Genomic DNA, 20693 nt, shown 5'->3' with positions numbered 1-20693 from the left:
TTAGCAGCAAGTGCATCAGTGAATGCCAAAGTGCCACATCAGGAGCAGCACGACAGGCTTGTAGAAACATCTGCACGCCGATATGTAGTACAATGGACAATGGCTATGATTCATGCATTCATTCATTCATCCATTCATATATATATTTATATACGTGTATGAGTGTGTATATAAAATCTTTGCTTGATGGTAATATGTGTTGGTACATTTCACACAGCACTCAGAGGACTTACTTCATAAAAAGTGGAACGTCCTCTGATAGCCCAAAGGCTCCCTGTCGTAGTTTATCAAAGCAGAGTTTCATCCATCTGCTGTGCAGGAAGCATTGAAGCTCAAAGGTAATCTGAAGCACGACCTTTGTGGTATTTGCGCTCCGTTAACTAACGCTGTCATGTAAAGGTTGTGAAAGACGTGGGTGATTAAGGGATATGGATCAGGACACACAGGAACATCATCGCGTGTCTTCGGAGTAAACTTCAGTCCGTTACGATTATGCCATGTTGCATGCCAGGATTAGAGAAGTTTGGGATTTTTCTTTAGAATTCGTTACATTTTTACTTTGATTTTTTAAATTTAGTTACATTTAATTAGTTGTTGAGCTGGTTTATTTATTTATTTTTAATGCCCTCTTTTTATTAGTTTTAGTTTTTTAATATATTGAGTGTGATTTTTTACTTCTTAGTAAATTCTCATGAGCACGTCTGATAGTCGGCATGCCATTTTGTATGTCCGTGTGTTGTGGTGAGATATTGAAAAAGGACATGGCAACACAATGTCGGACACAGTGAGCAACTCTTTGTTTCTTTCAGCAGCTTATTCACATTTATACACTTGTTTTCGTTGTTGTTCATATACTTGCCACTTTGAATTTCCTCTTACAAAAAAAGAAGCACTTTCAGAGACATAGAAGAGGAAAAGAGTCTGTGGTACAGTAAGTCACTTGAAGAAGAGAGAAAGTCCAAAGTCGTTGATTGTCACTCCCTCTGTTCATACAGTTTACTCTGTTTTGACTCAAAATGACGCCACAGTCCTGTTGTCCATCAAGTAGAAACACTTTGATTATTGAAAACAAATCAAACCACAATTGTCACTCAGTAGATCGCAGACCTCCGCCAAGTCTGGACAGTTAACAAAAGTGAAAGGGAAAAAAAAAAACATGGTGGAGCGCCAGATTTAAGAGTTGTCCATTCGTGTGTTAGCAGGCTACTTCTTGGTTCAGGGCAGGATTGGACCATGCCGTTTTTTTATTCCAAGGTTAATGGGGAATGGTTCCACTGTGCCTCCACCAAGGCACCAACAAAGAAAATTCCTCTCAAGAAGAAAAAAAAAAACCTATATAGTGGATGGCCATATTGATGATTTGTTTTTTAGCAGGCTACTTCCTGGAACCATTCAATTTTTTTTGCAGGGGGAAAACGCAAAAAAAAAAAATGAATTCCCTGACTAAACTGAAAAAACATTGTGGTGTTCAGTACTTGTGTTTGCCTGTTAGTTGGCAGGATGGGAGAAGATGGGAATGTACCAATTTGATTCTCAGATGGGGCACTTCAATTGACTCAAATGGTACAACCGGTGAAAAGAATCATGGAGAAAAATCCTGCCACAGTTTTGCTTTAGCCACAGGGTTCTGGTTTACCTGCCAGTTGGGAAGAAAGAAATTGTGGTTAAAGCCAAACTGTGCCTGGCGATTTACTTTCCGAACCTGATTTTGCTGGTTGGCAGACTTTCTGGTCTATGGTGAACAACGCTGAGGACGATGAGAATGTTACTCAGACTATAAACAGAAAAGTGAATCATTGGGGATTTCTGTATTGATCATTTTGTTAAATAACAGATTATCTGGCAAAGTGAAAAAAAGTCCTAATTTTGTTAGAGGAAAACGGTATAAGACATTATCAACTGGATCGGACTCCACCATTTGCTTTGTGGGGCTGGGGGGACAGACGATTGTGACTTGACAAAAGGACAAAAATATGAAAATAAATTCCTTCACTCACATTTTCACAGGTATTAATACCAAAATCTTACTTGGTAACAAACAAATAAACAAAACACAACTTCTGGACTACACACTTTTACACTTGGCTGACGTAATACAGCAGTGGCAACAAACTGACTTTTGTTTTGTCGAAGGCAGGGGGAAAATTGTATTTTGTTTTGTTTTGAATCCAGCATGCACTCTGCCTTCTGCATTATTGCCCAGAGTGGTTGTGTGCTAATGCGACGATTGGCCGGGGTTTATTTTTAACACTTGAACTCCTTGAAAAGCATTCAAAGCATCGAAAGTCTTCATCAGTTTTACGGCTGCAAAAGGCAACCATGGAAAACAAATTGTACAAAATGCCTTTGTAATATTCCATCAGTGACCATGCTAATAATGTAACTGCCTAACTCTTTTTTTTTTTTTTTGCCTCATCTCAAGACAGTAAGGCAGTTAAGTTATTCGCACGATGAGATTCAGTATAACTACAAGTCAAACCAGTGAAACAATTCATCAGGTCAAGTACACAAAACACATAAATACCATCAAGTCTTGTTGTCATTAAATGAAGTAAGACCTCTAATTCCACATCATATAATCATCATCATTGTTATAATTACATGAAGGTCTCTGGACACAAAATGGTTGAGGCTATGATGTGATGCTTTTTGCCCTTTATAGTGACTTCAAAAAAATCATGCATGTTGTATTTACAGTGTGATGCTTGTAGCATGCAGGTGACCATATTTGTGTGTTTGTGTGTATCGAGCAGGAGTGGGCAACACAATCCATTTTTTATTTTTATTTGGGTTATTTCTGATTAATCATTCATTTAAAATATTGTCATTGGATAACAACATGTGGAATATATAGGGAAAATGTTCAATTTATGAGAAATCTTAGTTGTACAAGTAAATAAAATAATTATTTCATGTGATAAATAAATAAATGCACATTTTCCCACGAATCATTGCCCGCCTGGCTCACAGTACCCTTACAATATCAATAAAAATGCCAATGTGTTTTCTCATGTTGGCCAACAATGTTAAAAAAAAAAAAGACATTCACTTGTGCAAGTATGCTAATCAACTAATGATAATAATATTTTTTGGTGTGCTTTTTCTGTAACATTTTTATAATGTCACAAGATGACTCCAAAGCCTCAGCTAATAGGAAAGGACGAATTAGTATCAGGGAAATATGTTGAAGTAATGCATCTCAAATGAGAGACAAAGATCTTTGGATGTCGGGGAGGAGCGAGCTAGCTTTAGCCTGGGTTTGTCGTGATGGAGCGTCGCCTCATGTGCATTACATGCATTTTTTTTAATTATCTGCATGCCATCCATTTTAAGGGTATAAGGTAAGATGAATTAGAAAGGATGTTTTACAATCATAGGCGGTGAAGCATTCGACTATTAATAGATTATTGTTATAATTGTTTTGAGCAAGAAAGGCAAAATAATAAATCCTTTGCCCACTCCCAGTGTGTAGTGTGTTACTAAATGATGGACGCTCACTCCCCGAGGATGCCGACTACCCCGCAGCGACACCCCACCCTCACTCCTCCGCTCCACCGTCATGCCTTCGACCTTTTCCTCCTAACCCCGTGACTACTCTCTCCATCGCTCCAACACATCTCCTCATCCCTCTCCGTTGTCCTTTTCCCCCCTTTCCCCTTGTGCCATAAAACAATAAGTCTTGAATGTCTGCGAGGAGGCCCTGCGCTAATGGAGCCCATTAGGCCCCGTAATGAAATATACATTACACCATTACAGAGGACTGCAGCGCTCAAATAATAAAACATGCACAATTCAATTTCCTCCTCGGACTGGCGTGAGTGTCTTTCAGCGAGTGCGTGTGTGCGTGTGTGTGTAAAAATGGAGGGACATCGGGAGAAGGTAAACAGTTTGTCTAACACACGCACTCACGGTTTTGAAGCATGTCTGAGTGCTAAGAGGCCTAAGCATTTAATATGAGTTGACCAGAAGAACCGCACCTGCTACCTGTCTGACCCCCACAATTAGAGAGGGGGAGGGGAAGCGTTGTTGGAAACTAAAACATAAAAAAAAAAAAAGTTCATCTACGTATAGTTATGATGGCAATAGAGGCTGCAATGAATATGCCTTTTCTGCTATCTGGGCTGCCTTAGAGATATATAAAAAAAACAACACATGAAATAGAGGAACTGTGGTACATTTTGAAGTTTGTAAAAAGAAAATAAATACAGATGGATGACAAGTGAATTTCACTGGCTAGCGGAGTTAGCCCATACTTTGCTTGGTAAGATAAGTCTGAGCAACTTGACATGTCAACAAGAACAAATTTAAAGGGAGAATATCAGCAGTAAAAGGTTTCGCTCTGAGCCGCAGATTTCACTTGGTGTTTGCTCACTTTTTAATTGGCTACATTCATGAGTTTAATGGAAATACATAGTGTATTTTTTTGCATATTAGGAACTATTCTTCCAAGGCTTTGTATTTAGAATTGGTTTCCAACTCCTGATCTAAAACTTCAAGCTTCCCCCATCTGCAAGGACCAGGTTGACCCTAATAGCCATGAACGTGGTACAGCCGTGGCCGCGTCAATCAATCGACCCCCGACACCAGCACGAGTGAAGCATCTGTTACTTTTTAAAGTATGTGTGTGTGTGTGTGTGGGGGGGGGGGGGGGGGTCATCATGTTACCTCCTATTAAAAAGTCTAATGACTCAACGTTGCACAGCAGTCCCAACGGTTAAGTCATGTTTTTAAAAAAATTGACAATTGGGAATGGCCATCATAGATCCTTCTATTCTATTCAAGCCTAACGTAAAGACTGGAAACAAGAACTGCAGTGAAGTGGGATGCTTTGTTAGCTTAAAAGAAAATCCAGATAAATGTTATAAGACTGTATGAACTAGATTGTACACCTTGAAAACTGCCGGGTTAAAAATTGGACCGACCAAGGAAATTTGACTCAACCTTGTGTTTTTTTTTTTTTTTGCAACACTGGGTTGTTTTGTACAAAAAATAGGTTGTTTTGACCTAACTTCTTGGGTCAGTCCAATTTTTAACCTGAATTAGGTTGTTTTTCACGCAGCATTTTTAAGAGTGTAGAGTGACAGAAAATGAAGGGAGTGAGGTTCCTTGGCCCAGTGAATATAGCACATTGCTACATTTGCACCGCCTCCGGTTTTTTTTTTGTTTTGTTTTTTTTAGTTACTCGATTGCTCTCACACTGTTATTTCATCAAGACATCCAAAGTGGTTTAGCTCTGAGCCCCAGGGCTCAGGTTTGTATTTTTGCATATCATTTGTCTTGAATAAATATTTCAGTGTCATTCATTCCTTCAAGAACTTCTGACTCATTAATATAACTTCAAGAAAAAGAAAAAAACAAGATGAAATAAATGAAAATCAAACATATTAAAAATGTGGACTAAGCTATTAAAAATATTTAAATGTAAATATTACATTTAATTAAATAAGTGACAGTTATTTGACTTACTAGATTGTTTGCGTGTTCATCTCTAATAATTACTCTGGTCAACAATTCTATTCATTGGAGATGCAAGTAAAAATTTCTGGATAATTTTATTTTTAGTTGATTCTGTAGTGCATAAGATTTTATTAAATATTTTATTTAATATTTATGAATTAAGAGTTGGTGGAATTATTTATTATTACGGTGCATGGTAAAATCTGTATTGTGTAAGCTTTTATAGATCAAATTTAACAAAAAAATGAAAATATTTCCAAAACCTGATGTTGACCAGTGTTTGCTTGTTTGTTTATTTAAATATTTAATATGAGGAGCTAATTAATTCAGTAATTTAATATAAATAAAATGCATAAAAATATACAATTTAAAATATTAACAGTTTTTGTATATTAATAAAATTCAATAAATAAATTAGTTACTTTGCCAATATTTGACCAAGCGAATTTGCTGTAATTTCTTTCCCTTTTCTTGTGAGCTGACATTTAACTAACACTACTTTAGTGCGTGTGTGTGCGTGTGTGTGTTGTAGAGGGGCTAATGGTGAGGGGTTGGTAACAATTTGGGCTCAAAATCGCATGGAGCCAAATCCTCCCCCAAACAAAAAAAGCAACCTTCATACAGTCTCATATTTACATGAAAAAGCTCCAAGAAGCATTCCCTGTTGAAATGAGTCCAGCCAAAAGGAGCTTTTCCCTTTTTTTCAGGAAAGATGAGAAGGGAAAAGGGGAAGGAGGTGTTTGGCGGATTATTCTTTTTTTTTTGATTGCCTTTAAAAGTCGTTTTCACATCCTATACAGTGACATCTTGCGCTCTCCTCCACGTTCATCCCAGTATATCCAAGTAGACGGGCGAGGCTTTGGCCAGGTTGAGGAGCAGGCCGTGAATCTCCTTAATGTTGAGTCTCATGTGAGGCTCCCTCTGCCAGCAGCCCAGCATAAGATCGTATACCTCTTTGGGGCAGGTTCTAGGGCGCTGCAGCACCCTGCCCTGGGTGATGCACTCGATCACCTAAGGAGAGCGAGGGGGCGGGGACAAATATGGGAGGTGAACATTCGCTGAAGGTGATGAAGCTTCACCTCGCGGCACGGGAACGTCGTAAAAATATGTCGGCATCCATGAATTATTAACCCGAGTGATGAAGTCGGGCGCAATCGGAACTGACAAGCACACGGATCCGACGTCGCTTCTCGGCGCCGTTTCGAGATAAAAAAAAAAAAAATCTTCAAAGATGCTTTGAAATCTGACACCTCATTTGGTACAGCTACACTGTGTAATTCAAGAAATGCATTATATTACATGCATATATGAGTGCGTGCGTGTGTGTGAAGTGCAAGTCTACTGTTACTTTCTCAGATGATGTGACCCATGTCGCCAATTGACCATTGTGGCAAACAAAAATTTCGATACCTCCACACAATCGCATCATTTCCTGTGCAGATCCCTTTCGGGTCAAGAGTTGAAACGATGGATGCAAAAGGGAAGGTGGAGGCCGAAAGGTTAAACATGGATGTAACCAGAGTGACTTGGAGGGGCAGGGAAATGACTTGAGAGGTCAGATATGTTGAAGGCTAAGCCAAAGGGCTCAAGATGGCAGTCTTTCCCCGGAACTGGGTCAAAACCCAAGAAAAGGGAGATTTGTATGGCTTATGAAATATTCAAAAGACTCTTAATGTGTGGTCATAAACTGAGCATGTGAGCTTTTGGGATGTCATCTTTGAAAGCCCTTTCCAAGTCAAATGGTTACCGCAAGGACAGCAAATTAATCCAAAAAAGAAGGAGGCAATTCTACAAAAGCACTGTTATTACATTTAGATTGGATTATTTTTTTCGGGTGTGCGCAAGAGAGAGCGAAATGGAAAAAGTGATGGCAAGAGAGAGAGGGAGAAGCTCGTGTGAGCTAATCCGACTACAAATATATTAGCATACATTGAGTGCACAACAATTTACTCTTATTAAGTTCAAACTAAACGATTAACATTAGCGTACAAGCTAATAAAAAATACTTAATGACTATTACTTGCTCAGTGGGCTTATCGACGAATTCTTACATACAAGTAGAATGAGTAGGAAATTACAAAAATATTACTATTATACCTTCAAACGGGCTATTTCTGAGGGCAGAGCATTTTCAACTTAAAATAAAAACAGACAACCCTGTGTGGACAAGACAAGAAACCGAGTAGGACATTTTATAAAACCACAAATATTACATCCACATATACATTTGCCTGTGTTGATCAAAATATTCTGACCATAAATAAATACAAATTGGACAGAAACACTGCTGTTGCGTCTATATTGGACTATGTGTGCCCAAGGTAAACCAACAAGCGCTTCTGATTTTATTTATTTTTACAAAAATGCTTGTCCCTCATTTAACTAAATCCCAATCATTTATGGAAATGAGCACAAAATCTGTTTCAGAACTGAATTAATTCCAGAAACGGTGGCAGAAGTGCACCAGTAAGCTTAACCAAGATAACGGAAGAACATTTTTTCACATATCAATGCTGTCGGGGTTTAGTTAGGGCATATTATTTTCAAAATGTGTCCACTGTGGACTAATTACTTAGTTCATTACCTTTGATTTAAATTCCTATTCAATTCTGTCCAGAGTATGACGACATGGTGCACTGTACCTCATTATTGGAGAGCTGGTACCACGGTTGTTTGCCGTAGGTGAAGATCTCCCAGAGGACCACACCCAGACTCCAAACATCACTCTCCGTGGTGAACTTCCTGTACATGATGCTCTCGGGGGGCATCCAGCGGATTGGCAACATGGTGTGACCTCCCACCTAAGGGAGCGCACACACAGGCGGAGGGGAAGGAAAAGCACGGATGAGTTGCAGAGGAAATAATATACAGATTGAGAGAGATGGCAAATAAAATTTGCACAGACATCAATTTGAATGTGAATCTATCAACTGGATGAGTGCTTTTTCAACAAGACTGCAAAATGTTTCACTCCTTCAAAGTGCTTATTGACACTTTTAAGTAAGTGGAATTTGATGGTCTTCATAATTATTGCAAACCTTGCACCGAATTTTGTATACCCGCTCTGTGGTATGGATACTGCTGGGGCCTGAATTTCCCCATCAATAAATATTCAATCAATCAATCAATCAATCAATCAACCAAAACTCAAAAACCTTTTAGTAAGGCTCAGAACATGAAAACTATTGAATTCATATTCAAATTAATATTAAAAAAAGCCATTATGTTCCAGACTCATTCACAAAAGTAAAAATTCCCATTTATGAAAGAGCATTTTTTTGCATAGTGTGGTATGCATTTGAAAGCATTATGGGATGCGGCAGCTCGAAATTGTTTCTATGTTTGAAATAAAATGTATTCTACTTTACTCATTTAGATGAGCTTGTGGAGGCTTAAAATGTTCTTGCAAAAATGTAGTAGAATATTCTACAAATCAGAAAACATTCTTTAAAATGCATCATTAGCATTAAGTGATTCTGTGTGAGCTCAGAACGTATTCACAGAAAATAAATGTAGGAAATTGTATATGTGAACTTCTAAACATTTAGCATTTAGTAAGAAACTGTACAAAAGCCTAACTATCATGTTTAAACTAGACAATTTCTGAGCAATGTCAATTTGCATGTTTCTCCTGCATCTCCATATTTTGATGATTTGTGACTTAACTATAATTGGATTCTCTGTGTCCTCTTGCGTGTCCTGATAAAACTAAATCGCCAAAATAACCAATTAAAAATTCAAAAATGTTTATTGATGTCATATTTCGTGGGCTATCCCCATTTATTGCAGAACCGTCCTTTAAAACGCATATTTCTGCTAAGACACACACCGCACTAAAACGAAACTATCAGGTTTAATGAATCGAGTGTCACCAACGCTTATGATGAACGCAATGTTTTGAGTAAATGATTGACAATAAAAGCACATTTTAATGAACCGAGTGAACGACACATGCAGGTAATAATAGGCCAGTTGAACTCACCCTGAAATATTCAAAATGATAGATAGCAGTGTGTGTGTGTGTGTGCAAAATATTTGCATCAATAGCAGTTTAATTGGGTTGTCTGGGGTTAGCAGAGTAAATAATCCAATTATGATTTATTGTCACCGATGACATCCAACAGCAGCGTCAGCAAGCCAAGAGCAGCAATCAGCGACTAATCATCAACTCAGAGGGACTTTTGCTCTTTTCATTAAACTCGAATCACAAACGAGCCTTAGGAGAACATCTTTGTTCTGTGAGGGTGACTGTCACACAGTTAGCAACAGGACGCCAGTACGATATAAATTTTGTCCGTTGTACGGAACTAATTGTTAAATAATCCCAGAACCACCAAGTAAATGAAGATGAGTGCAATTGACCAAATGGAGGTGAGGTTCCAGCAAGTTGGGAATAGGAAGTTGGCTGTGATGCACATTTCTCTGTTAGTCCCTTTGATTTTCTTCCATCCATTCATCCATTTTCTTTGGCGCTTGTCCTCATTAGGGTCACTGGTGAACTGGAGTGTATCCCAGCTGAATGGATAAGCGGGGAACACCATGGACTAGTGGTCAGCCAATCGCAGGGCCCATTTAGACAAACAAGCAGAATCATAATCCATATACCGTATTTTCACGATTATAAGGCACGGATAACTTTTCAGAACGGTAGTCCCTCCGGGTCAGCGTAGATGGTTTTGAGTCTGTCTCCTTTGCCTTCCCAACAACACATTGTCTCGTCGCCATTTTGGTGTCAATGTATGATTTAACTGATCCACAGAGACAGGACAGACATTAAACAGCTTATTTATTTTAGGCTGCACGATATGACGAGGCATCTCGAGTCTTCCTTCTTCTTCAACGTGCCCAAAAGCGAATTAAACCTCGTCTCATATCAGGCGTCTCCTCCATTGCTCCCGGCGAGCATGAATCTCGCCGGCCATTCTCGCTCCGTCGCGCACCGCCGATAGGACAGTCCATTTTCCAAGCTTTATGTCCGTTATTAATGGCCTGCGCGCCGCACTTGGCCCGTTTCTGTGCTAGTCAGCGGCTTATTTAATGGCGTCATAAAATGTGGACGGTCACATAGATAGCCATCAGGTTCTGCCTCCATCTCTGAAGCGCTAAGTCTTCACAAGCAAACCTTTCTTCTTCTTCTTTTATCAAGTATGCTTTTTGTTTTTTTCCCTCTAGTCTTAATGTGGAGCTTTTTATTATGCTTCACCGCTTGTTGGTTTACTTTAGCAGTCAGTATTTGTTTTATCTTGGGAAACCATCGGAATATGTTTCATAGTCAAGCACAAACCTGCTGCATTTATTCTCTTACTCTTGTTCTCAAACATCATTTAGTCACTTATGTGTATGAACTTATGAACCCATTAGACGTTTTGTTTTATTCATCATGGATGATTGTCTTCCCTGAAGATCTGAAATATTAATAGCTCAAGTGCTTGGCCACCTGGTTTTATTGTTTATTACGCCTGCGTTTGGTTTCGATGTTTGTTTGTATGTTACCAGCAGCACAACAATGGACTGAACTGAATTTCCAGTCAACTTCGGGGAGGGGCGTGGCACGGAGCAAGGAAGAAACCATTATGCCTTGGTGCCGATCCAGAATTTTAATTGGTCCAGTATTTTTAATGCCTCATACATTATCAGGAAATTCCCAAGTGATGGAAGACAGTAACGATGACGTGTGCCGCCTGAAGGACAAATCTTTTGGTCTTTTTTTAAGGCATGTGTGCATCCTGATTTATTTATTTTTCTCATTTGAGAGGCAGTTGGAAAATGGTGAAATATGGTTTTACTGTCGCCAAAGGTAAACAAGGAAATAAAGAATGGTAAAAAAAATGGACAGCCAAGAGCCCCTCTTCTCTTAGTGATTGCTGGCACTTCTTCTCCTTCCTTTATACTATAATGCAAAACACTAATTAAAATAATTTAATGAATCTAATTTGTCAACTATAGCAATGTTGTTTACTGTGTCTGTAGCATTTTAGAGCGGCGGATTTAGGGATTAAGGCTCATTTTGAAGGATAATAAAGACTTAATTAAGCCTTAATTATGGAAAATCAAATCAGGATCCACAGACACGTTGCATTTTATTATGTTGTGCGTGTGTGTGTGTGTGTGTGTGTGTGTGTGTGTGTGTGTGTGTGTGAGACTCATCTTAAGTGTTTGAAATGGGAAACTATTAGGGTGACAAAATACATTCTGAATGCAGTAGGGGCGGGACAATGCTTACATTTTGGGAGTTTTTGCTAGAGGGACGTGGGATGGTGTGTCCAGAGTTGTATCGAGTTGCCGGACATAACGGGGGGCATAAAGTTGAACACGCGCAACTGATTAGTAACGGCTATCATGGCTAGCCAATTGCTTCTAAACGTATCAACATACAAAAACAAACCAACAAATGCCATTGATGTTTTGACAGAATAATCTTTCAGCCTATTCGAACTGTTACTGTTGCATTCGTCTGCATTGTTCTTCTCCTAACAAGAAGACATACTATTTTTGAATAAATATCTAATATTTTTGTAAACGCATTTCATTTCCTGGAGAATTTACTGATAGCAATTTTTGTGTCTACACACAGAAAGAAAATCAGTTTTATATTTTGCATTGTTTTCCTTATTGCAATGATTCCGAACGACTGCGCCACAGCACCTTATTGCTTGGGAAAATTACAGCACAATTTCCCTTATTATGTCAAGGAATTACGATTTGATTACAAATATTGAATCTTTCTTCATCTGTCTACCACTATAGTAACAAAAAATGCTCTTCCACCTGGTGATTTAAACTTTCATTCATTCAATTAAAACACGGCTCCCTCCGAGTATATCTAATTTGTGTTTGATTAAACAGGCCTGGATGACACACTGAGTCAGAACAATTATGAGTAAACTGAAATGAAATTGGCATTACTTTTAGTGCGTTTGTAACATTTTCTTTTTGTTAGATTGTGTGCCCTGTACCGAATGTGAACTGGGCCAAGGCCTGAGACAAACTGATATACGAAATTTTTGGGCCTTGCATTAAACCCCCACAATCTCTCTGTTGTTCACTATCTAGCTATGTATTCATCTCTTCTGTTCTCCATCCATCCATCCATCCATCCATCCATCCATCCATCCATCCATCCATCCATCCATCCATCCATCCATCCATCCATCCATCCATCCATCCATCCATCCATCCATCCATCCATCCTTGCTGTTACATCTACATAGTATCAATCTATGCATCCATTAAGAGCCCTCTTATTTCTGATGTTCGTGTCTCTCGCTCCCTTGTCCTCTCCCTCCCTCCCTCCTCCCTCGTCGCCTTCCCGTCTGTCTCTCTCCCAGCTTCATGAATATGCATCTTCACAGCCTGACGGCTGCCTAATGTTCCGGGCATGACTAAAATAAAAGGGAGGGGTCAAGAACAGCAGCGTAGATTTTTGCCACGCAGTCTTGACCACCTAGAGGCTGGCGTATCTATGGCAACTAGGCCAGAAGAAAAAAAAAAGATGCGGGGTGGGTGGGACACAGGGTGGTGATAAACTCCACCCACTCCATGATGCACAGGAACTTTAATTGTCCTCTGTGTTTCCATGGAAACAAAAACTAGTGATTGTTTTTGTTTTTTTAAGGCGTGTGCGAATGTGTTTTCTTTTCCACATGAGATGAAAATACCTCCTGATGCACTTCATTAATATATTGTGATTCCTCTTTACTGGAGTACTCATAGAAAAAAAGAATTACGTAATAGGCAGTTGAAGATTAAATATGCCATTTTAATGAGAGTAAATCCCTCAATTAAAAACTACCCACGCACAATTATCACACAGTAGATAAAACAACCAGCAATTAGTTTGTAAAATGTTTGTTAAACATTAACATGTGTTTACGTATCGCCCTGGTGTTAATGTGTCATGTGTCTGACAGTGTTGTGCGCTCTTCGTCAAAAAGAGGAGTTACAGACCACAATAAATCCCTCCAAAGTCACACTACTTTAAAACTAGGGTCAGCATTTCAAACTAGGGTTAGGGTTTCCAACGAGGGTTTAAAACTAGAGTCAGGGTTTGAAACTAGGGTTAGGGTTTGAAACTAGGGTTTGAAACTAGGGTTAGGATTTGAAACTAGGGTTTCAAACTAGGGTTAGGGTTTTCAACTATGTTTTAAAACTAGGGTCAGGGTTTCAAACTAGGGTCAGGGGTTCAAACTAGGGTTTCAAACTAGGGGTTAGGGCTTCAAACTAGGGTTTCAAACAAGGGTTAGGATTTCCAACTAGGTTTTAAAACTAGGGTCAGGGTTTCAAACTAGGGTTAGGGTTTCAAACTAGGGTTTCAAAATAGGGTTAGGGTTTCAACCGAGGGTTTAAAACTAGGGTTAGGGTTTCCAACTAGGTTTTCAAACTAGGGTCAGGGGTTCAAACTAGGGTTTCAAACTAGGGGTTAGGGCTTCAAACTAGGGTTTCAAACAAGGGTTAGGATTTCCAACTAGGTTTTAAAACTAGGGTCAGGGGTTCAAACTAGGGTTAGGGTTTCAAACTAGGGTTACAAAATAGGGTTAGGGTTTCAACCGAGGGTTTAAAACTAGGGTTAGGGTTTCCAGCTAGGTTTTAAATTGAATTAAATTGAAAATATATCCCCCCAAAATTGCAAAGGTTAAAATAAGGTGCCTGCAAATCCCCCAAAGGTTGTTTATAAAAGGACAGTACCTGAAGCCTTCTTAAGAATACCTCAAAACCACCAACAAATGTGCTGGAAAAATCAAATAAAAGTTCTTGGTCTGCACAGAGAGACATGTGGCTGGAAGAAAAAAAAGGTTAGCAATGGGAGCCCACAAATAAAGCAGAGGATGGAGGCATCCAAAGCGTCTGCCAGCTTTTTTTGTGTAAGCGGATGCTGTGACGTCAAAACAACCTCGTCAGTCCTACGCCTTTGCTTCTATTTTCCTCCCAAATCCACGCATACGTGCATGCACACACACGCACACACTCACAGAGGTAGGGGGCTGATTCCTTTATGACTCATCTTGGTTTCTGTCTGACGTAAGAGCATGACTGAACACGCTTACCCACCTACATGCACACACACACACATATGGCATCTCACTGACTCCCCTGCATGGCAAAACCACCACTACATTTTTGCGTCTCTTATCGCTTCCCCATCCTTTGTGTCGTCTGTGATAGATGTATTAATTTTTGGCTATGTTTTGTTTTATTTTTCTCCGGCTGTGTTCAACGTTCCCTGTCTGCTTCTTTATTCTACCATCCCTGACTGCTGCTTTCTCAGCTGGTGTATATTTATTTGTTTCTTGTTTTCATCCCCTCTGGTGTCCAGCACTTTGCTCTCACTTGCCGCTGACATTACACACACACACACGCACACACACAGACCCACATACACACCCGTACCACCTTCCTCCTCCATCCCCAGCGCTGCTCCAAGCATACTAAACACAAGTTCCCTGATTACTTTTCTTCCCGAGAAAACGTTGGATACAACTCAGCGGCTCACCGGCGCTGCCTTTGTGCGTTGCCATGGCGACAGCCTCAGCACACTTAACTCTATTGAAGAGAAGAGGGGATGTGAGGGGAGTCGTGGAACAGGGGGAGGTGGGGACGGGGAGATCTGTGGCGAATGGTAGTTTGCCGTCACAGTGTGCAAAAGAAAGCCAGAGGGGAATCTTTATATTTGCAGATCACCTTCCATTCTGTGCAATAATCAGATTGCACGTTTAATTGGAGCATTTAAAAGGGAATTTTCCACACGAACTGACTGTGTCAACTGTGTATCCGGGTTGCCTGTTGTCAATGGCATATTTATTTCTGCATTACGTAATGCTTCGGTTTGAATTAGTTAAAGTGTCTACATGTCTGCTAATTGAGTGAACATTGTCATTATTTGTCCAATTCTTCCACTACAATTGCTGTTAATTGGAGTATGAACTTTATTAGAGCAAAGGCTAAAATTTGAGGACATTGGAAACAGCTACCCCAACAACTACAAGCAGAATATTAAATCTATTGTTGACCTCCGCATATTATGGCTTGACATTTGTGAGTATACCTGTGGTCTAAAAAAAAAAAAAAAAAATCCTTCATTCATGGAAAATCTCAATCATTTGGGTTTTTCTGAGGCAACATTCATATATGCATAAAATGAAATTGAAATCACAGTAGTGTGTGAGGGGTTAGTTTATTTTATGATACATTTATGGTTTGAAATATTAATAACTACAAACATTTTTCAGAGGAAATGTCAATTACCCATGATTTTTTCACCTCTTTCCAATATCATAGCATTATTGTCATGTTGTGGCTGCACTCAAACAGTGTCTTCATTTACCTGCAGTAGAGTCAATCAGTCATGCCCATGCAGGTTGGGGGAGTAAAGTGGGCCTCATGCATCAGGGAGGGAGGATTTGGTCCGAAAAGTGAAAAAGCAATAAAGTTGGACACATACACCTACCCTGTAGTAGTCAGTGCTGTAGACATCTCTGGACATGCCAAAGTCTCCGATCTTCACCAGCAAGTTTTCGCCCACCAGGCAGTTCCTGTTGGACGGCAGACAAAACACGTCAGCCGAGAAACGCCGCGTGAATGATCGTCAGGTATCGATTAGATGCTTGGGAGTTTCAGCGGTAACTTTTACATTTGGTTCAACTGCAGACTGAGCTGCATTTTATTGATTGTCTATAGCAACCACTTTGAAATTCTGAAAACAGCCACACACGGAACATATTAGAGGAGCAGATAAAGCCATCTTTTGTGTGGTAATTTATTCCCATCAGAATACTTTGTAATGCAAGAATTCCACGGAAATGAAAGGCCGGTTAATTTCACTGTTCTTCTAATTTCAAACATGGCTTCCTTCCTGGCAATGCTTGGGCAAAAATATAATTATAATGCAATTATTGCACTTAAAGGATTTATTGAAATTAGAGGCTTGAAGAGACATTGAAATAAGTTTTGAGTGAATTTGTTTTTTTTAAGTGAATTCACTCTATTTTGCTCTGCTTGGAATCAAACAACCCTGGTGCGCATTGATATGCTTGAATGGGCATGATACATTTCATGTGCTACGTGACAAACCTGGTGGCCAGGTCACGGTGCACAAAGTGCTGTGATGCCAAGTAGACCATTCCGGACGCTATTTGCTGGGCGATGTGCACCATCTGCGACTGAGTCAGCTCCACTGGTCTGGTGGTCTGGCCTTCTGCCATCAGGACTGCATCTGGACCGTGAGCCCTAAATGGAAGAGGCCTGTTAGCTTTGTTCTGTCCTTGATGTTGCTCATACTTATCTGGACACCATTTTTAGGACACACGCCATACAGGATGGGAAAGTAAAAGGAGAACTTTGGAGTTGTTCCCATCTTTTCAGCTATAGAAGCATCCAATTTGCAGGAGAGGCATTTTTATCTGATTGCAGGATTTTGTGTTGCAATGTTCAAGTGCACACAAAAGTGGCAAGAGCTTGCTTTTGGACAGGGAGGAAAAATGCCAGATCTTCTCTTGCAACCATTTTCCGGGATCTCGTTGTAAACGAAGCCATGCATAGTGTGAAAGAAAAAATGACCCATGCCTGAGGAACTTGTTGAGGTCTCCGTGTTTCATGTACTCGAACACCATGATGAGGGGGTCGCTCTCCACACACACGCCGTAGAAAGTGACAATGTGCTCGTGCTGGAGGTTGGTCAGCAGCTCGGCCTCGCGATGGAAGTCCTTGCGGGCGTTTTCGCTGGCCTCTTTAAGAGTCTTACACGTACAGAAACACACACACACACACACGGTGTCGTTTTATTAAACTGACAAATGGAAAAACATTAAGGCACACTACAAAGATCAATTAGTCATGTCTGCCGAATGGGGAAAAAAAAAATTGCCCTGCCTTGTAAAAGTGAGTTACGGTGAATTAGACCAAGCAAGGATTGATTACAAGGTAAAATTACAGCTGCAAGGGGCGATGAATAGTTGAGAGTTGTGCTCAATGTGAATATAGAGAGACAATCAGAGCATCAGGAATGGAGTTATGTACATTTTGATCAACAAGCAGCACCTTAGATTATCTTCAGAACGGGACCTCCGTCAAGCAGAAGACGTTTGGTAAAGCCAAGACAAGTTTGCGTTGAAGGTAAACAAATGATCTAAAATGGCCACTTTAAGAAAACTTATCTACTTGTCCTTTTTTTTTTTTTTTCTTGGAGGAGGAGAGGGGGGATTTTTTTTTAGTTGTACTCATGCTAGACACACTGACCAGAATTCATGCTAAGCTAAAGCAATTTGAAGAGGGTCTGCATGCTCAGACCCTCATATTTGCCATCTTCACTGGATCCAATCAGTCATCATTCCTATCAGACAGGTTTACATAACACGCATTTGTGACCGAGCGAAAAACAAAAAGACGCAAGACACAGGAAATGAAAATGATACGGGCTACTTATGCATCTCGTATCCGAGCAAGAAAAATATAGGCAATGGCTTTTGCCCTACATGAATAATAGATAGTCTTCCTACTGTAAATGCCATACATATATATGCCCATCCTTCCACAAAGAAACAAACAGAAGCTCTCGTTACAAATCTAGGTCCGGGGCACAAGGACAAGTTGCTAAAACAGCTCCGAGGGGGTGGGGAAAAAATGGCACGATGACCTCGTGGCAGCTGGAATGCTGAGATGTCAGAAAACGAGATGGACCCTAACCCCACCCCCACCGTTTATCAACCAATCGAGTGTTGGCCGAGACCGTTATTGGCTGTAACGTGAGCCGTCGTGACAATGGAGATTATTTCGGTACAAAAGATGGAAATACAATATTAAGAGTATATGGGAAATGTCGAAGTGGGGTTGAATATCCTTCGAACAGAATGGGGGTGTCAAAAGTGTGGTGCAGGAGGGGCGATTTGGAGTCTGCAGCTTTATATTTCTGATACTAATACACAAAAGTAGCTGATTCATCAATTAAATTGTATTTGAGTATCTATGTCTTAAAATGTAAAGAAAAAAAAATTCTTAGCAGGTGCCCGAGTTCAAAATGTGTCCTCGCTGACACCCACTGCATACACTGAAAATATAATTTGAAATTAATTGCAATTAAATTGAATATAATTATGATTACTGTATAGTTTACAGCAAATCAAATTCATCATCTCAAGAGAATATTACAGAAGAAACTATCAATTGATTTCTAATAGAGAAATTAGGTCAAAAATGATTATTGATCTGTGTTTCCATGTTTCAATTGAACTACCGAAATAAATAAACTTTTCTATGATATTGAAATTCATTGAGATGTAGCGGTCTACTTTATCTTGATTTTTCAATAGTTAAATCAAAATATTATGAAACACAATTAAGCAGAGGCGCAGCCACTTTTGTGGGATGCCTCAGCGTTAGGCAACACACGTTTCCTAAAACAAATGTTTGACAATGAACGTTTTAATTTACATTTTGATTCAAAACAACAATTTCACCCTTCAGTGTTCCATAATAAAACAAACACAATATTAAATGTATTCATGGAATAACGGCCTTTTGGTTTTTCCAATTGCACCCTACTGATTTCCTAATTAATAACTAAAGTGAGCTCACGTTTTATGATGCGAAATCTTGAACGGCAACTCGGAAACCGCTAATGTGCTTTGCGTTGAGAGCATAAAACATTCATGAAGGTTTAAAACATGATTTATTAAATAGTGTGGCTTTGCGGCCTGCATTTGCTTGTTTATTTCTATGGCTCATCCGTCCAACGAGGCTGGAGCAATGATGAGAAATGTCGGATACAAAAATCCAATTTTATGAATTTCCTTTCGAAGAAACATTCACTGATCTTTTAGGGCTCGGCCACTGATGTGATCACGGTGAGAAATGAGAAGTGAAATAAGTCTTTGTACGCTAGACAATCACATACGAGTGCAGTTACAACAGGGACTACATGAGATGACAGCAATTAAATATGATGAGTCCCTGAATGCACCGTCCGAGAGTCCATGGACTGAAAACAGTGAATACAATACAAGTCATGCACACACAGTGCATTTGGGTCCCGCGACAAATAAAAGTAATCACCATCCTCGGGCTGGGAGGAATGTAGCGACTCACATTTACATGTGTTGAAGGACGCATTATTGAAAGTGTTCTTGATTGATGAGCCACAGATGGGAAGCGAGTGTGTGTGTGTGTGTGTGTGTGTGTGTTTGCATGTTGTTAAAGAGTGCCTGTGATCAATGGCACCTTCTCGTATACAGCATAATACAGTACAAGTCAAACTCGCCCTCGCGTTATGGACCAGTGGCTGATTGATGGGTCCAAACCTTAACTCGGGATCATTAAGCGCTGCGTATGTTATTGTGACGTGCTCAAAATGTTTTGTATGTGTAGCGTACATGACACATTGTTGGGGTAATGAGAGTTGTATGTATAGTTTTTGCATATGAGGGCTGTCCAGTGTTTATTGAAGGGAAATTGCATCTCAAATGCAAAGATTATGCACTTAGTGCTCATGTGAAGATGTGATTAATTTCCTCTCAACAAGGAGATTTTAAAGCCACATTAAATCACACAGCGACTGTATTTGCTGGGAAACCTTGCTATTTGTGTATGTTGTTTTCTTTCTAAAATAACTTAACATGCCACAAGATGGCATCAAAGTTCTGTCTGAATAGGAAAGCAGCAAAACAGTTGGTACAAAATGATGTGAAGCATCATGGTTTGCGTGTCAGGAGTTAAGATTAGTCCGGGTTGTTACGGAAAGTCTTTGTGACATTAAATTTTGGAATCTGGAAGCCATTTATTGTGAAGGGTAAAGTACGTTAAGTTACAAATGGGATCACAGTTTGTTGCATATTTACAGTTTCAACGAGTCGGCAATAAACTATTTTTTGTCTCTTTTTTTGCATTATTTGTGGCACCTATTGCTGCAAATAGTCCTGGATTACTGTCGCCTATTATACTTCATAAATTTATTATTCATCCATTTTCTTGTGCTTAATCTACGGACGTGTCACAAGGGCAGGATCTTAAGCATGCACCGAAAGCCATTTGATCAAACTCTCCTAAGGTGTTCCCAGGTCAGCCACGAGACATAATAGTCTCTCCAGCATGTTCTTCAGTTCATCCGCTCACCAATTTTCCAATTTCACCTGCGTCTCTGTCGCCGCAATAGCAAGCTTATCTTGGCGACTTACACGCCATCTACCGCATATCATAAGCAGATCAGCATGGTCGCCTCTTATCTGCTGGGAAGATTAGTTTGGCGTTTA

At 39.8% G+C, this 20693-nt stretch overlaps 1 protein-coding gene across 4 annotated transcripts in view; it reads right to left on the bottom strand.

The window, feature by feature from the left end:
- Window positions 1-6211: 6211 nt before the first annotated feature.
- The window catches only part of ntrk2a (neurotrophic tyrosine kinase, receptor, type 2a), a 51285-nt gene continuing 36803 nt past the window's right edge, over window positions 6212-20693 (bottom strand). For 3 of the 4 annotated variants that reach the window (XM_037258354.1, XM_037258351.1, XM_037258353.1), the window contains 5 exons: window positions 17017-17189; window positions 16525-16680; window positions 15896-15986; window positions 8100-8258; window positions 6212-6468 (listed from right to left, as the gene is read on the bottom strand). In XM_037258354.1, the coding sequence (XP_037114249.1) occupies window positions 6283-6468; window positions 8100-8258; window positions 15896-15986; window positions 16525-16680; window positions 17017-17189 (765 nt within the window). In that variant the 3' untranslated portion in view covers window positions 6212-6282. The remainder of the gene's footprint in view (window positions 6469-8099; window positions 8259-15895; window positions 15987-16524; window positions 16681-17016; window positions 17190-20693) is intronic. The other variant, XM_037258352.1, reaches the window with a different exon arrangement.

Source organism: Syngnathus acus, chromosome 9 (assembly GCF_901709675.1).
Source record: "Syngnathus acus chromosome 9, fSynAcu1.2, whole genome shotgun sequence".
Classification (NCBI taxonomy): Eukaryota; Metazoa; Chordata; class Actinopteri; order Syngnathiformes; family Syngnathidae; genus Syngnathus; species Syngnathus acus.
This window is presented reverse-complemented; position numbering and strand designations above follow the sequence as displayed.